At 38.0% G+C, this 18,772-nt stretch overlaps 1 protein-coding gene across 4 annotated transcripts in view; it reads left to right on the top strand.

The window, feature by feature from the left end:
- RYR2 (ryanodine receptor 2) overlaps positions 1–13,532 on the top strand; it is a 252,654-nt gene extending 239,122 nt beyond the window's left edge. For all 4 annotated transcript variants that reach the window (XM_060272866.1, XM_060272867.1, XM_060272868.1 and 1 more), the window contains 10 exons: positions 500–542; positions 1,882–2,015; positions 2,705–2,765; positions 3,571–3,717; positions 4,184–4,318; positions 5,901–6,057; positions 9,039–9,103; positions 10,055–10,155; positions 11,012–11,063; positions 12,221–13,532. In XM_060272866.1, the coding sequence (XP_060128849.1) occupies positions 500–542; positions 1,882–2,015; positions 2,705–2,765; positions 3,571–3,717; positions 4,184–4,318; positions 5,901–6,057; positions 9,039–9,103; positions 10,055–10,155; positions 11,012–11,063; positions 12,221–12,316 (991 nt within the window). In that variant the 3' untranslated portion in view covers positions 12,317–13,532. The remainder of the gene's footprint in view (positions 1–499; positions 543–1,881; positions 2,016–2,704; positions 2,766–3,570; positions 3,718–4,183; positions 4,319–5,900; positions 6,058–9,038; positions 9,104–10,054; positions 10,156–11,011; positions 11,064–12,220) is intronic.
- The last annotated feature ends 5,240 nt before the right edge of the window (positions 13,533–18,772 follow it).

The raw sequence follows: 18,772 nt of genomic DNA on the forward strand, positions 1-18,772 counted from the left end.
GACGATTACCAAAAATAGGTATTTCTTCTACTCATGAAAGGGATATTTAGTACACACACAGCTTAACAGAATCTGCAGAAAAACCTGAAATAAGGTCATTTTTGCATCTCGTAGGCAAAAGTTTATTTTGTGTCACAATAGAGACCAGCAATCCAGTACACTTTAAACAAAACTTCACATGAAACAATGTTGGGTTGTGGGAGTTCTGTGGACACATTGATGCATCTGAATGGGAAATTTCACTAGGGAAGGAAGACATTCCTACTGGGTTTTTTTTTTTGTAATTAGGACTACCTGTGTAAACTAAACCTATAATAAATTGAATTATGGAATGAATTTATTTATTTAGTAAACCTATACCATATTATAAATACATTTGGATTAGGTAGTTTATTGAGCTTTTCCTGTAGGCAATTCCTACAATAGTGTTACCTGTGAATTTGCTATTTAGAAAAATGTTTACTCATATGAGTGCTATCTTACTTTTGTATATCTTTAGATCGTTTCCTAACAACTATTGGGACAAGTTTGTAAAAAGAAAGGTAATGTTCTTATTATAGTTGAATTCTGTAATTTAGAATTTGTCTAAATTACTTATACATGTCCTTTTGTATCATTATAACTTGTATCCATTATTATTAATTTAATGCAGTTATATAAAGCCTTTCTGCAGAGTTATTGCCCCCCATTTCAGAGAACTGTGATTTGCTCCACAGTTTGGACAGACTATACTTGGAACATGCAAATTAGACAACATGTCTCCAAGCTTTCTATGCACGGTTCACTGAGGTGTGCTTAAAAAACACACACTAAGATGGTCCAAGGGTATTGTACAGAAAAGAGATTGCTGCTCCATAGTTTCATAGGGACAGCCATCCTTTTTTCTATACACACCATAACATACCGCGACTTCCAGGGGTGTTGCACCCACAAGGTTTTACACATGCACAGCAGGAGGTGCACTTTCAAGCTGCTGCAAACATGCAGAAAGTTTTAAATCAAGAAAGAATGAAGCAGTGACCCTTCAGAGCACTTGGGTAGTATTTCTAAATCAGTGTGTTTTGAAACTGTGGGTTTTTGGGTTGTTGTTGTTTTTAAATTGCATGCATTTGGGATGGAACAGACATGCTAGTCGACTCTTAGTGCAAGGGACATGGGGTGGATCAAGAATGTTTTGTCCATCTGTAACCATGACTGCCTACAGAAGGCTCTGCAGCTGGCACTGTTACAGAGATAAGAAAGCACACTTTACACATTGACTGGGGCCCACTGCTCTTCTTTCCATCTAACAATTAATCAGCATTGTCAGAGGAGGACAGGCTAGCTTATGTGTTAAAAATGTTCACATGGCCCAATCCATAGCACTTACCTGGCTACAAGTTGAAAACCACCCTTCCTACCAGCAGCTTTGCTTGGCCTAGGGAGAACAAATCTTCAACCAGAAATTCTGCAGACAGATGGCAGTGGCTCATGTCTGTATGTACAGAATTCATTCTAATTGTTTCTTTAGGGAGATGCTAACTGAAAGGAAATTGATACACCTTATATGAAAAAAATGATATAAGATTTGTGTAATATCTATGTATAGACTATATTTACACATAAATTTAGCCAATTTAGTTATTTATATAACTAATTTTTTCTTTATGTGTGCACATAACCAGCCTTAAGCTTATGGCTGCTGCTGCTGCTATACACAGAGCAGATCTCAGTTCCTGACTGAAGTCTCCGTGTTCATTTTGCCACATAACTGATCAATCAGTTTTATGCACATATGTTGTGAATGGGCTGTTGAAATAATTTGGATTTAGCTGAAATATAACCTGTTTTATTGGGTTTCCAAAGTAGAGAGAAAAATAACAATCACCTCCATTCTTCTAGGTTATGGATAAATATGGAGAGTTCTATGGAAAGGACAGAATCAGTGAATTGCTGGGAATGGACAAAGCTGCTCTGGATTTCAGTGATGCTAGAGAAAAAAAGAAACCCAAAAAAGATAGTTCTTTATCAGCTGTGTAAGTTTTCAAAAATTTGGTTTAAAAAAATTAAGCATTTTTTCATATGTAGAGCCTACAGCTCTTAGGCTTTTAAAGAGTGACTATTTTTAGTTAATAGTGACTTGATAGTCTCAAGCAGTACATGTGTTGGGTGCCGATGAAAAAAATTAAGTTGCCTATTGTAATTGCGCTGTGAAGAAAAAGACAACTTGCTTGGTAGCTTTTAAACAACAGCTACCAGAATTTCCTATCTTGGTAACACTCCTGGCCTTGACAGTAAGGAAATAGGAGACTCCAAGTTAGTCATACTCAAGTTCCATTGAAATCAGTAAAACTTAAAACAAGATGTGACTTTTCCATTAGTTTCAATGGAAGCTAAGTATGACAACCTTAATGTGGATTGGCACCAATGACAGTAACACAAATAAGTTAAGAGATGTCAGCTTCTTGGAGGAAAAAGTATAAATGCAGTGTTGTTCCAGTGAGGGTTTCTGAACAAAAGTAAAAATAGTATCACCAGAATCTGCCCCACTCCCACTTTTAACAATAGCAATAGCAGGAATTAAAATGATATTCATATGAATTGGTTCTAAGACAGCTATGTTGAAAACAGGGCAGTGATGGCTTGATACCCAGGCTGAATGAGGTAATTGTTACATATTAATATAGTGTTATTTCCTACTGTGTCTTTCATATATTTTTTCCAGACTGAATTCTATTGATGTAAAGTATCAGATGTGGAAATTAGGAGTTGTTTTCACTGATAATGTAAGTTTATGCCATCAAATATAAATTAAGTACTAAAGCAGGAAACTGGTTTAGAGTGTGAGATTTGGCTATTTTAAGTGAGGTTGAAAATGTATGCTTTGCTATATTAAGACTCTAAACATATACATATGGCCAGTTCCATTTGATATTCACATGTAATGTAGTGTAAGTTTTATTGTATCGGTGAAAGTCTATATCACATGTAAGGGATTGTTTAGCTTTGCATTTGATAAAGTAAACTGTTGGCTATGACTACTCATGCTGCAATAAATAAGTATTTTCCATGCTGTTTTCTTTTAGATGTAACTATTCAACATTTTTCAGAGCTAGAACTGAACACATTGCAAAGCTCACCTAGAGGGCATAAAATCATCCTGATGAGATATAGTGGTTCCTCCTGTATCCCAGTTATTGTAATGACTTGCTAGACCCTGTGTTAATGATAAATGATATTGGCTGATTTTGTTATATAGACCTTGAAATCGGATATCCTCTCTCCCCAATTCATTCCTTTACTTACAAAAGCAGGCTTTTGGTAGAGGTTTTAACAAGGTTATTTAAAAACAGCACAAACATTTGCTCATTTAAAAAGAATATGAGTTAAATAAAACTGATTTAAAATGTTTAAAATCATATTTTTTTGTATTTATTTGGCAGCTGTTATGATCAGAGCTAGGGCACAAGGAATCTTGTACCTGGTTGTATAAATTACTGAGTAATTTGGTTTTGCAGTTGAGTCCAGTTAATCACAATTATCATGTTGTCTGCCTTTTTTCTAATTTTGTTTTACGCTTTCTCCCTGAAGTCTTTTCTGTACCTTGCTTGGTATATGACCATGTCAGTCCTTGGTCATTACAACAACTTTTTCTTTGCTGCTCATCTTCTTGACATAGCAATGGGATTCAAAACGTTGCGAACTATTCTGTCATCAGTAACTCACAATGGCAAACAGGTAATGTTGTCTTTTCTGTCATTAACTACACTATCCTTTAAAACCAAGTTGGTAAGGAGGAACAATTATACAAACAGAACAGATAGAAACAACAGGGTTAAGTTTCATCATGTTTGTCCTAAAAAATCAAAGGATAAGTCACAGTCATACTTGCAACTCTGATTTTGCTTAATTAGTTCTAAAAAACATGCAACGCGTACTAAGAATGTCTTAACCAGCACCATGTTATCAGTGATACTAAAGCCTCTTTTCCTGGGGCCGCAATGAGCGAGGAGGAAAAAGCAAAAGTTGCCTCCTCTCTTTTGCCATTACCGTAGGTATGGATCACTGGATCCTCAAACTGAAGGTCACAATTGGCTACAACCCAAAACTTCAAGTCAATATGCTGAAGCATCTCAATATGATAAGTCAAATCATATTGCTGTACTCTTAATTCATATATCATGTGACTTCTTTTTTTTTTTAGCTTGTGCTCACAGTAGGATTACTGGCAGTGGTAGTTTACCTGTACACAGTAGTCGCATTTAATTTTTTCCGCAAATTCTACAATAAGAGTGAAGATGGAGATATGCCAGACATGAAGTGTGATGATATGCTAACGGTAAATATTACTTCGCCTTTTATTCATCTTCCCTTCTGTTGCTAATACAAGTTCTCGATGCCATTTATATAACTCAGTATGGTTATTATAAACATAAAGCTTTCAGAAAAAGGAAGGTTCTGTTACTATAAATTGACAATGGCAAAATGATGTAGTAATTTGATTTCTCTACAAATACTAGAAATAATCTGTAGTCAGAATAAGGACATCTCAAAAGCTTGCTCACTATTGGATAATAGTGACAATCAGGAAAGCTGGGGTAACGATTTCTCGTGAGCTGACTTTTGGTCAGGTTTCAAAGTTACAGACAGAACTAGTAACACACCAACTGTTTATACAGTACAACCAAAACTACGTTTATGATAACACTGGAGTGAATGAATTTGTCTGTCTCTGAAGCCTGACTGAAGTCACTTGGGGGGTGGGGGTGGAATTAAACTCTTAAAAATATTTGTAAGGTTTCTCCTTTCAAGCCAGATACTTTAACCCTTTGTTTACAAAAGCATTGTAAAATAATATCAATAGCTATGAATCCAAGGGCTAGTGCCAATATGCAGCATCCTGTCTCCAGCAGGTGGGCCTTGCTAGTTTCTGTATTTATGCCAAACAACAAGGTGAGACTGCCAATAAATAAAAACATCAAATTTAAAAGAAATCTGTATTCTGTACACAGATATCCCAATCCATGTGGGAAGCTGGCTCCTTCCCGTGTGAATGTTCCTAGTTTCCAGTGATCAGCCGTTCAGGAGAGATATTTTAGCAAGCAAATTTTGTATGAATATAGGAAAAATAATTAGTATACCTTGTTTTCTACAGTTTTTGAGAACAAAGTAATTGCCCACTGCATTCATCATTCTTCATAATAATATTATTATTATTAATAATAATTTATTTATACCCCACCCATCTGGCTAGGTTTCCCAGCCAACTCTGCGCAGTTTCACATTGGTAACTGCTTCTGTGTGGCCTAAAAAAATAAGTTTTGCTGCTGATTTAAGCAGTGGTGAAGCCGCAGTCAACAGCCCAGCAGCAATCCTCGTGGGAATGAAATTCTGTAAAGAGGGCACTGCCACACTACCAGCCTGCTGATGGCAGCTTCACCACTGCTTCAAGCAGTGTTTTGTTAAAGAAAGGCAACTGGAACCCTCTGCTGACTCCTGTTATAAAGGTAACTCCCCTCCAACAAATTTCATCCTCACTGAGAAACTTGAAGACTCCCCCCGCCAAAAAATAAATAAAAAAATTGTACAGGGGCTTAATGGTCCCCCCATCAAAGCATGGGAAGGTTTAGCCCGGTGATAGATAGGGACTAGGGAGCATTCAGGCTTGAGGCTGGTGTAGGTTTGCTATGTCCAAACCAGGCCAGGATCTTTGAGTGCTTCTCTGGAGTGTGAGGCTCTGTCACCCCTTTCCTTCAGGTAAACAGACCTGCATCCCCACTCTCTTTGCAGCCACACATTTATCTGAAATTCTGACTGAAAGATCAAGGCGCAGTTTAAGCCTTATGCAGATTAATAAACAGCCATAACAGATGTAGAATGTGCATTTTTTAACATTACTGTCTTTTCCCATGTGTTCATAGTGCTATATGTTTCACATGTATGTGGGAGTGCGTGCTGGTGGTGGAATTGGTGATGAAATTGAAGATCCAGCAGGCGATGAATATGAAATCTATCGAATCATCTTTGATATTACATTTTTCTTTTTTGTAATAGTTATTCTCCTCGCTATCATCCAAGGTACATATGCATAGTCTTTCAGTTTGTATTGTATTTTTAATTGACAAAATTACCCTTTCCCTACTGATAACTAAAATCCCATTTTCCCTGGCACATGGAAGACACATGGGATGAAACATCATGCCACCCAATATATAAATATATAAAAAACGTAAACTTCCTGTGTCAAAATCTATTTAAATTGAGTTTAGTGTAGAGATGTAAAAATTTCTGGAAATTTTGAAGCCATGGGAGGAGGGTGAAAAATGCTTTTCCCCACAGGTTAACAGAAATTAATTGAAACAATTCAGTACTTTTAAAAAAGTATGTGTTGCATATCAAAGATCACTTTCTTACTTTAGGAACATAATGTATAACTTAGCTTAGCATAGATTCATCATGTCTGGTATATTAAAAGTACAGTTTAGTCAGACAATAATTACAAACTGAATTTATTTTTTATTGTTACAACTTAAGCTACAAGTTGCTGAACTGTAAACAACCTAGCATACAGTAAACAACCTAGCATACAACCCTGTAGTAAAACTGTTAACAATTTATTCTGAGAATTATTGGTTTATCCAGTCCTCCACAGTGTACACACATAAAAAAGAACCAGGGTTTTTGGTTTCATTTGGGGAAGGTTCTCATTTCGTGTGTGTGTGGGCAAAATCAAACGAACAGGAACAGCGGGGGCGGGGCAGGAGCATGGAAACATCCATGCTGGAGTTTTGGGGGCGGGGGCGGGGGTAGAGTTAGGCTTTCAAATAACACCTAATGGATGCCTTACTTCTTATTTTCCAAAAGTCTCCAGGGAAATAGCTGAGCTTGGCTGCTGCAACTGCCCTTCCTTCCTTCCTTCCTTCCTTCCTTCCTTCCTTCCTTCCTTCCTTCCCCAGAATGCCTTGTGGAAGGAAATTATGTTGACATATTAGCATCCTTCCCAAAGATACTCTGTCACCTTAGAGTGTAATCGCCTAATCTGTTAGCAGTGGGTGAGCCTAAATCTAAATAGGGCTTACCATGGGTCTGTTGTGGTGGCCTCCAGCTACTACAATTCCCATCAGCCCCCATCAGTTTTGCCAGTGGTCAGGGATGATGCAAGTTGTAGTCCATAACATCTGAAGGGCACTGTAGTAGCTACCGTTGCTATAGACAGTACTGTTCACCCAGTCAAAATAACCCCCTTTTTGGGTGCAGGTAACAAAAAATAATATTGAACAGATGTATTTGCATACAAGGAACAGGAGATATGAGATCAGATTGCCACCAGCTCTTATTGGCCTTATGACCTTATGGCCTTATTGACCTTATGACCAGGATATTTGCTATCTTTGAATGCAGTCCCAGTCATCTGAGTCTCCTGCCATGCCCCATTCCATAAATATATGGCTTCTGATTCCCTGCCCTATCTTTGTGAAGTTGTGCTGATGTGGATTGGTATGCCAAAAACAGCTCAATGCAGGGCTCAAGACGAGCAAAGCAAGCTGAATGCTACAGGTTGATTTCACTCAATTAAAATGGAGCTGATGCCATTTGCTGAATCCCCTCCTTCCCAAGATGTTATCCTTTCATGACACTGAAGGAGCAAAAACATTCTAGCTCTCATGCATCAGCTGGTATGGAAGAAAACACACCTGATTTGAAATAGCAATCACACATATTGTGCTATATAGCTGAAAATTGGAGACAAGCGAATAGGATAAAATGGTGTTGTCAGGTCTTGTATATCTCCTGAAATCTCATAAAAGCATACACTCTAGTTCCGCTTCTACAAGAACTCCAACCACAAAAGGTCCTGCAGAGCTTTGCACATGATTGGCTCATGCCCACAATCTGAGTGTGTATCATCTGCAAGAGCCTTCAGACCCAGTACCTCTTCACTCTTTCCTTTTTCTGCAACAAATCTCCCCTTCTCTTGTATTTATATTCTTGGCTCTGGTGTGATTTATTTCTTTCCCCTGTTCTCTAAGCCACGGTCCATTACCTTTGTCGAGCTCTGTTAATGTGACTGTGTTAATAATAAGCATTCATAATGAGAACAGGAAAATGAAATGATGTAACCTCTGGATGCTGTCATATAAAGCATCTTTTAGCAATTAAGACTTGTATTCCATATACACACTCTTGTGAAGAAGGAACAAGAGATTAAAGTCAATCCACAATTACCGTATTTTTCAATGTACTGTATAAGACCAGGCATAGGCAAACTCGACCCTCCAGATGTTTTGGGGCTACAATTCCCATCATCCCTGACCACTGGTCCTGTTAGCTAGGGATGATTTGAGTTGTAGTCCCAAAACATCTGGAGGGCTGAGTTTGCCTATGCCTGTATAAGACACACGTATAAGAGACGGCCCCTATTTTTTGGAACCCGAATTAAGAGAGACAGAGCTCGAACCCAAGCCTGGGCCGCCTACACCAGAACCCGAACCTCTGTTCATTCACAATCTGTGTATAAGACGACCCACAATTATTGACTAAATTTTTAAATCAGAAAACATCATCTTATACACCGAAAAATACGGTAGTTTTCTCCTCTTGTTCTATGAACTGCGCTTCAGACAACTCCAGTTTATATGGCAAATTCAAACACTTAATGTACACACTAGGGCTGGATGATATCTGGTTTTCAATATCACGTTATATCACCAACTAAACATCACAATATCCCGATATATCACAATATATATCCGCTTTGGCGGAGGGCCTCACTGCAGGGGAGGAGGGCCCTGCTGTGCCTCCCCATGGAAGCGGAGGACTTTGTAAGCATCCCTGTGGTGGCGGAGGGCCCACAGATTGACAGAAATGTTTCTCTGAGTTGAACACAGATTCAGCCTCTACAGTCATATTTACTACAAACTCTGGTGGTGATTTGAGCATTCATTGCACTTAGCTTTAGTTTTGAGTAAGGTTTAAACGTGTGCATCAGATTATGACAGAGTTTACAATATCAAAAGCATCACCTTATTTTAAGTACGTATCACCTTATTTATTACCAGGTTTAATTATTGATGCATTTGGAGAATTAAGAGATCAGCAGGAACAAGTTAAAGAAGACATGGAGGTAATATATATCAGCAATTCTGTTGTGATGTATATGGTATTTCTGTGAAATAGAAATACAGTACATGTGTAATAGAAAAATAAATTGTGTATAACTAACATGCCAGTGAGAGAATTCCAGTTTAGAATTTCCCTGGCATACTTCTTTTACTTAGAATATATAACAGACTATTGGGTTGGCATTATGGAGCAGCACTGCATTCTGAGGGCTTATACCACCAACATTCACTGCTGTAATCTATGCCAAGCCGTGGTGGTTCTCCAAAGATTTAGGCAATGGTGTTTCCCAGCCCTGTTTCTTGAGATCCTTTTAAGCAACAAATGTTAGGGACTAATCTTCTGTATGACATGCATGTCCTCCACCTAGGGATGGAGAATAAATTAGTACCGTTCACATTTTAAAGAGAACCAACCTGATTTGCCAATCTTGTATTTATCCATGGATCAGGATGCAGCAATCAATTGGATTATGCATTTTGTGAATATTGCAATGCAGTTTCAGTTTGAAAAAATACACATTTTTTGGGGGGGGGGGAACTTAGATGACAAATGCATTGGAAAGTGTACAGAAAAGCTTATTTTTGGGGAAATGTGTGCTTTGTAAGGGATGCATACATTTAAATGCAGCTAAATCTGAAACAAACAAACAGAAATAGGGTGCTTCATCTTTGCCTAGTTCTACTACTGATACATATAAGGCTCTTTCAGAAATAGTACAGGAAAAGGAAAACTTGCATTTCAGCATTGACCCTTTTATTATCTTTTACTTAATGGAGGGAAATCTTTTAGCATTCAGAAAGCATAGGTTGGAAAAGAAGAGGATACATTTCTATTTAAGGCCTTAAAGCAAGGGATTTTGCTAAGAAAAGTTTGAACTTGGCATACAGAATTTCCTTATTTTCCTTGTACTGTTAAAGAATATTTAAATAATGTGTTTTTTCATTCTTTTTAGACCAAATGCTTTATTTGTGGGATAGGTAATGACTACTTTGACACAGTGCCCCATGGTTTTGAAACACATACTCTACAGGAGCACAACTTGGCTAATTATCTGTAAGTACTCTAGTGTCATCAAATCTGAAACATAAGAGGGGATGCAACAAGTCAATATTTCAAAGTAAAACTCTGATTAAATTTATATGGTGGTTGGAAAAGGAAGTATTTTGCTTTGTGACAAAATAAAAAAAGGTCAAGGGAGCCCCCACCTAGTAATGGATAATGTGCTTAAATCTGGAATTATGATATGAAATTTGAAACTGAACCATAATCTTTGGAAACAGCATGAAATTGACAACTAGAAAATAAATCCTATTGAAACTCTTAATCTAAGGGTTGTGGCTTCGAGCCCCACGTCGGGCAAAATATCCCTGCATTGCAGGGGATTGGACTAGTTGAGCCTTGGATTCCTTCCAACCCTATGATTCTATGAAATAAATGGACTTAAAGGCTTAGTTAAATTCTTAAAATAACAGATGCAATATATATTAACAAGTTACAATGAGTCCTGTAGCCTTTCACTTGAATCCAAACTTGGCTTCCAGAAATTGAATTGAACCGAAACCAGATTTTAGTTTCATATCCTAGTATGGAGGGACCCCAACCCCCAATTTCTCAGTTTGGATGTTAAGAAACCATGAATTTGTTCAGGGAGGGAATAGGTGAAGTGAGGTGAGGAGGGAGCCAATAAGTGCATGGATTGCTCCTAGTTCAATGAAACATGGTTTAGTAGGGACTATAAATCATAGCCATGCATTTTCCTTTCTACACATGGGAAGCCTTTCCTTTGTAATGACAGGCTGATACGTTCTTTCATTTTTAGTTAATTTCTTATATACAGGTATTTCTCTCTCTCTCTCTCTCTCTCTCTCTCTCTCTCTCTCATGAACAACAACTTCTTTCTTTATCTTAGATTTTTCCTGATGTATCTCATAAATAAAGATGAAACCGAACATACTGGACAGGTGAGTCACCAACATGTTGTGTAACAATAACTACCTAAGATTCATTTTTTTGTCAGAAACTTTTAAGCGTAATCTACTGTGATTCAAACTGGTAACAGGACCTAGAAGTCCGCTAGATGAGAAAATGACTTTTTGATACTTTTGATAACTATGCGAAGTTTCATTTAGAAGCATTTCGAGATCTTACATCAATTTCAATATTTATTGTGTCTCCTCTACTACTTGTGTTCGTTTGGAAGGCCACATTTTAACTTTTTAAATGAATTCACAAACATTTCAACTTCTGGTTCTTTCCACTCACCAAAGTGATGGTATGTCATGTGGAAACTATGGGATTTGCCACCTGTATTCCTTTTTGCTGATGAATTGTTCCAGTCCAGCAAGGGAGATTTAAGCATTCCATATACATATGTTCATCTGGATCCATATCCTGTACTCATGCGTCTCTGAACATCAATCAATTGACTGGATGATTCTTGAGATCTGGCCCTTTGAAAAAAATACAAGCGTTGGAAAATTAAAAAGTTAATACTCATCCGTACATAATATTCATTCCCCCTGTGGAAGAAACCAAGATAGATTTTGTAAAGTCCTACAGACGGAGAGATACAGTATTTTGTATACTTGCATGAGGCTTAATTTTCTGATGCTGTGGATTGGATCTAGTCCATTTCTCTCCAGAGCAGCTCCCAAGACCTACAAAGGCGAGGATAATAAAGAAATAGGGTCCTGGCTAGACAACACTATACAACAACAGAAACTTGGATAACAAAGAAATAAGTAGAAATGCATGAAGTATTTATAATGCTTCTGCCTCAAGTGAAAGCAGGAACGTACCTGAGATTGCTTCAAGGCAACAGAACTAAGCTTTTCTCTGAAGTAACTACATTCCTGTCTTTGGGTACAGGGGGACCACTAAAACCACCAGACTGTTCTAAGATCATAGAGAAATACCTTTCAGATAAGGCTCAAATGATTCCTTCTCTATAAAGTTGAATCAGTGTGTACAGTACATATTTTAGCATAAAAAGCTAGGTTTCGATAATCCATTCAAAATCGTTCAGACCTGCAATAGTGAAAGTTTTAGAGCAAGTGGCAAGTCTTTCAAAGGTATTTTAAAAGTAAGTTCAACTATGTTTCTCTCCTGTGTTTTACAGGAATCCTACGTATGGAAAATGTATCAAGAGCGATGCTGGGAATTTTTTCCTGCCGGCGACTGCTTTCGAAAGCAGTATGAAGACCAGCTTAACTAATTCTAGTTGAGGACTATCTCTTGAGAAACCATCCACACCTCTCCCGACTCCTTTGGGAACAGTTACCAGATTTCCCAGATCTATTAAGCAGTGTGCTATTTGGAGCACCAAAGCTTTTTTTGATGACTCAGCTGTCCTTTTTTCTTCTATGTTTGCTTTAAGAACAACGAGAACTTAACTCTGGGAAGAGAAGAGAAAATATCCCACACAACAAATCCCCATCCATAACATAAACACATGCACACAACAAGAGACTTGACAGTTTTTTTTCTCTGAGACTGCCTGATAATTCCCTTAACTAAGAGAAGACATGTGGGGTAATGTGATAGCCACATTCATTCAGTCTATTTATTTCATCATCCTGGAAGAACCTCTGTAGTTCACGGAGTGCTGTAAAGGATTGTTGTGGACGCTAAGTTGTGGGGAAATAGTGCCTTACTATATGTAGGTTGAGCTATGCAGAAGATGAGTGCATGACGACATCTTATTTTCTTTATTTGTCCTCTCTTTCCTCCCAGTTAATATTTATTTTGTCTTCTGGAGGGGCTTGGGAGGGATTTGGCTGTGCACACCTTTTAAATAAGACTATGGCGTGTCTCAGGATAAAAAGTAGGGTTTTTTCTCATTACGCTCAGTTCACAGGTATCTTCCTCTTTATCTCTTACACTTATTTTGGTAATGCTCTGATGCAACACTGCAACTTTATGAAATCTTTGTATGAAAACAAAAAGACTGCAGAAAAAAAACTTTAAAAAGAATAATTTCATTGCATGTTTATTATGCAAGTTGAAACAACAAAAAGCAACCTTCTGAAGCAAGTTGATCAACATGAGAAAACATTCACGATAATATTCATAGTAATAAAGTGTTGTGGGCTTTATTGTACATTTGAAACCAGTGTCATCAACCCACTATGTATATGTTATGAACTTGCCAGTAGTTTGGATTTATTTTCTTTTTGTTGTTGTTTTCCTTTTCGTTCATTTTGCCATTTGTGATCATTAGTGGAATTAAGGTTTTTCTTAGGTCAATTTTTAAAATCCAAGGTGAAGCAATATCCATTCAGGGATTTCATTATTTGCATCATGAAACACCAATGATGTGTACATCACTCCATTTTGAGTCCTTTTTTGATTGTAATGCCAGTCTTTACAAATAAAAGGAGAGATTTGGAATGGAAGCAAGGTGCTTTTGCTGTCACTTGGCTTCTTTTTAACAGAGGCTGTCAGTTTTTCTCTAAAGTTATTGCAACAATTACCCCCTTCGTCTTTGTAGCATCACTGTTGTTCCTTCTGCCCTAGTGAACGTTCCAGTTTAAACCCAGACCACCACTTTACACTGAAGAAAATCTGCTTCTTGATCACACTCACTTAGTAAATAAAAAGTTAGTAATAATAAAAAGTTCATTCCAACTTATATTTCAAATCAAGAAAGAGTTTTGTGGCACCTTAAAGTCTAATAATAAATTATTATTATTCAGCTACCAGATTTTTAGAAGACATCTGAAGGCAGCCCTGTTTAGGGAGGCTTTTAATGCTTAAGAAATTAGTGTATTTTAATGTTTCTGTTGGAAGCCACCCAGAGTGGCTGGGGAAACCCAGCCAGATGGGCGGGGTATAAATAATAAATTATTATTAAATTATTATTAATAATAAAATTATTAAGGTTAACCTCCCAATTGAGAATAATACTTTATGTGGACTCTAGTCCATAGAAGCTTATACCATAATAAACATGTTTAAGGTGCCACAAAGCTTTCTTGTTTCTGTCGCAGCAAACTAACACAGAAACTAGCTTCTAGAGACCTTTAAATTTATGTAGGTAATACTCAAGATAATTAATGGCTGTTCATTTAAGCAATTCTGAATCAGTTAGTTCTGCATATACTTTTCTTCTAAGCTACACTAAATTGCCAGGAAAATTTTGTTTTCTACTCCACTCCCCCCTTTAAAAAGGGAGGCAGGAGACAGTAGAAACAAATGAGAAATCTAGTAATGACAATCTAGTCTTGGATCTAGTTATCTTGTGTTAGGGCTGACTGACTGAATTGGTCTCTTGTGTGAAAATGCTAGAGTGCCTAGCAGTGAAGTTCTTTTGAGAACTTCCCAGAAGACACAGTGTTAATTAGAATGTGTTTAATCAATGCTACAATATCTTTCTTAGTATATGATTTTATCTTGGTGATAAACCAACTGATAAGCGATTTATGCATTATAGATTGTTTTTTGTTGTTGTTTAGTCGTTTAGTCGTGTCCGACTCTTCATGACCCCATGGACCAGAGCACGCCAGGTACTCCTGTCTTCCACTGCCTCCCGCAGTTTGGTCAAACTCATGTTATGCATTATAGATACCCTTTGTCATATACAAAAACACACACACACACCAGGAGATAGGGATCACTCTACTTAACAATTTGCATTTCCTTGTTACAAATTTATCCTTTGCTCACACATGTGGGATTCTTCTAAGCAACCATACACTCCCCAAAATGCAGTATCTTCCTGATTGTTTAAAATAGGCATCCCCAAATAGCTGGAGGGCCGAGTCTGGGAATGCCTGGTTTAAAACATCAAGCAAACCTTAAGAGAATCTTGCTTGCTTTTTAAATTAGTTTTCATCATGGCAATTTGCTGGAGCATCATTACTCCCACGTTTGGTAAAAATAAGAAGAAATAATTGCACACCTTAGTTATTGAAACAAGGAGTGATTAGACAATGAAGACTGGACAGACTGAGACTGCTTTATACTGTGTGTGTAGGCCTTCACCAAATAAATCCAGAGCCTTACTTTGCATTTCCACTAATGGCAATAATGTATGTAAGGGGAGGGTGTTTTTGGGGGGGGGGACGGTGAAGTCATGCACAGTGAAAGGCATCTTCTGGAGCACTGAAAATGTTGGCTACCATGTGTGCATTGCCATGAAGGGGGATTTGATGGGGAGGGTTGTCTTTGCCCATTGGTCAGTTTCTTTTGGTGACAATGGATGGCTGGTCTGGGCAATCTCATCCACATGGTGCACAAAGCAAAACTCAAATCTCCTGCACACAACAGAAAGAGATTTGCATTCCTTACAAAAGGCATTCCTGTACATGTCTACTTTTCATCTTCACTTTATGATTCAGCAAATGATACCTAAACAGAAGCCTTGCACATGCAGATATGCACAGCTAGATGGGTATGATCCTGAACAGCAAGTGATTTTTAGACTGTTGAGCATGGTGTGCAGACTCTACCAGCTTTTTAAAATGGCTGTTCTTTGTGCATTTATTTCCAATATTTAAGCTATTTCTTGATGTCTGCAGTTGTGCATGCTGACTTGCACCTGAGTCAAATTACTAACATTTCCTTTATACCTGAATAAGCTTTTCCTTATTTAGCTCCAAGCCATCTGGCACACAGCTCCAACAGCCCTCTAAGACTAATTATTTTCATTTCACTTATGACCTTGAGAAGATTTATAGCTTCCAATTATCTTCCAAGCTTTTGTTATCTGGGTTCCATCATATCTTGTATACAATACCTCCATATCTAATAATATTTCTAATATCATCATGGCCTTTGATAAAAGTCAGTATCTTATGTTTGTTGGTTGGATAAAACTAACACTGATGTGCAAGGCATCTTAAAAGTTTCGAACTGAGGGTTAGGAGAATAGTGATTTCACATGTAAATGAAATTCTATGTAAAAATAATTGAAAAAGCGTAAGCATGATCCCACTTCTAAGGCAAACCATCTCTGTACTGTGTCTGGCTCTAGAACAGAGTTATGCATCTGAATAAGTAATAATGGTAGACAAGCAATTTGTAGGTAACCAAGGTAAATGGGGATTTGTGGTTCATGATTTAAAATTGCAGTTCTCTTTATACTGTGAAGATGGAGCAAAAACATTGGGCCAACAGGGCAGGTATGCTTAAGGAAATTATGACTAGTGTACTCTGCCCATGCTGGATAGCAGACTGTCTCTGAAGTGCTTTTCAGCTTTAAATTCCTCTGGATTTAAAAAGCAGAATGATTTTAGGCATATTCAGCTTTGTAGATCTGTTGAAAGGGACATGTAGACAAGCCCTGCCTACTCAGCAGGGAAGGTCTCCAGTGGTTTTTTTTTCTTCCTCTCATTTGCTTGAACCTCTTTGTGATCAGGGCTTCCTAACTATGCAATGCACTCCAGTTGCATTCAAGCAAATGTGAGTAAAAGCTCAACATAGGGAAGTTTCTGAACTCAGCAGGTAGGGTCACAAATTCAAAGTGATATTGGGGGCACAGATCATGTGCATGCTCCTGCTGCCATTCAGAGTTGCTTAAAGGTGCCTTTTGAGTAGTCCTTTTATATTGTTTATCCTCTCTCCCCTTGCCCAAACCATTTGTTCTCAATGGGAATTTTGCATACATACAGAAAGCTGCCCGTGGAGACAGCAAAATTTCCCTCCATGCAATTACATTTGAATGCCCTGTACCAGCAATTTAATCCATGGCACTTTGTATCAGCATCACTTTGGTATACTATACTGAACTGCACAAAGAAATTAAGGGTTCGTTTTACTTTTGATGTATGCTGCAGAAGAAAATCCTGTTCCTAGGTTAGTACAGATGCTCTGGGAAATACAGCCGTAAGTCAGAATTTCTCAGAGCATCTGTACTAAGCTGGGAATGGGAATCTGCTGTCCAACATGTGCACTGCCATGACGTGTTATTTCTCCTAAAGTATATTTATTATAATTGTTTGGACAGAAGGCCATCTTCTGTATTTATGCTAAGCACTGCTCTGTCGAAAAAGAAGACTCCACAGCATTATGACTTGCAATTTTGCCTGCTGTTAAATTTGATAAACTTTTTATGCAATAGTGAGCTTTTGAGAGTAATATCAATACACCAGAATAATTGGTCATATTTACAAAATGCCCTTTGTTACAGTCTTTTACTGAGCCACCATATGAATAGAAACCTTCCTCTGGCTGTATAAGTTACTGGTTCAAATGAGATCCACTCTGGTACATGGTAATGGAACTTGGTAGTTATCCCTACCAGTAGCAGTGGCCTCCTCCATGGGAAACTAACCAGTCAGCAATCACAGACATTCATGGTGCTGAGAGCCTGGGTATCTTCAGAACCACCTGGAAACTGATGCCAGGAAGAATGGAAATTCCCTTCACTGCTCAAGCTGTCACAGCTTCATGGCTTCCTCCAACTGCTTTTGGGGCTTTCCTTTCCCCCAGAATAGACCTGTCACTGCTGTTACCCACCAACTGCCCTACTTCCTCGCAGCAGCTTTGCCTTGACAAACACAGTGGTAGTCTAGGAATGAGGAAAATCAAGGCCACTAATAAGAATGCTAATGGGCAGAAACAGTGATGATGCTTCCTGCAAAAAGGACAAGGTGAGAGAGGAGGTTGTCAGAGCCAATGACTTCTACAGACAACCGCTTCTCTTCATGGGATGGCTCATTAGACAGCCACCATTTGAATTGGGGCTCAGAGCGTCAGTAAAGATCTGCTTGAGCTATTCTCACAGAAAGGCTGTGCAGCAATCCATCCAGCATAAAAAGGGGGTTGAAATGGAAAAAGCAAGTAACACTTTACATTTTATAGTCAAGTGAGACTTAAATGTCATTGACCTTTTCAATGAGGCCATGCTACAAAAGGAACATAGTGTTGTAAGAGTCACCGCCTCTCCCATACATTTAAAATAAAAATACAAAATGATCTGTCATTGCTTATTTATAGCTTTTATAGCACATGAATCCACAGCATTTTAAACTTCATATTAGATTTAAAAGAAAACCAAACTGCAGAATTTCCAGGAAATGCCCTGTTCATTTTCTGCTTAAAGTGTTTTCTTTCCCCACCCACTCAAAGTTGTAACAAAGAAAAGTATACAAAACTTGTCATCTGTGTCACCAATTTAAAAATCAATCTACTCAGCAACAATATTATTACTGGAGTAGTAGACTGCCCTGTGAAAAACAATTGATGATGGAGCCACACAAATCTCCCTTGAGAAGGCATTCCATAGTATAGGAACCATTACAAAAATATGCATTGCCCAAACTCTCACCTGGGACCCAAAACCAACAATCCTCCCACCTTCATGTTTGAAGCAGTCCTTACTCCCCTGGGAATAGATGCAGATTCACTACCATCAGAGATTTGAGAAAAGTAGCACTCCATGAAAATAACCAATAGGATCTTGTTTTCCTCCTCCTGAAATGATTGCCTCAGCTAGGTTGCATTTAGGGAAAGGCATTTTCATTGACAGCGCTAACCCTGTCTATCCAGGCAAGAAATCCACACATTCCAATTTGATTCAGAAGAAGAGCCCTAATGCACTGGAGTATGACTGCAGCATTTCACAAAAATATTCAGATGCTTCAGGAGCTGCGTACTTCACTCCCGTGGTTGTTTTATAATTTTTCCCAGTGTAACACTACTTGCAACAAGCAATAAGAAGGTTCAAAAA

The sequence above is a fragment of the Zootoca vivipara genome, chromosome 3 (genome assembly GCF_963506605.1).
Source record: "Zootoca vivipara chromosome 3, rZooViv1.1, whole genome shotgun sequence".
In the NCBI taxonomy this organism is placed as follows: Eukaryota; Metazoa; Chordata; class Lepidosauria; order Squamata; family Lacertidae; genus Zootoca; species Zootoca vivipara.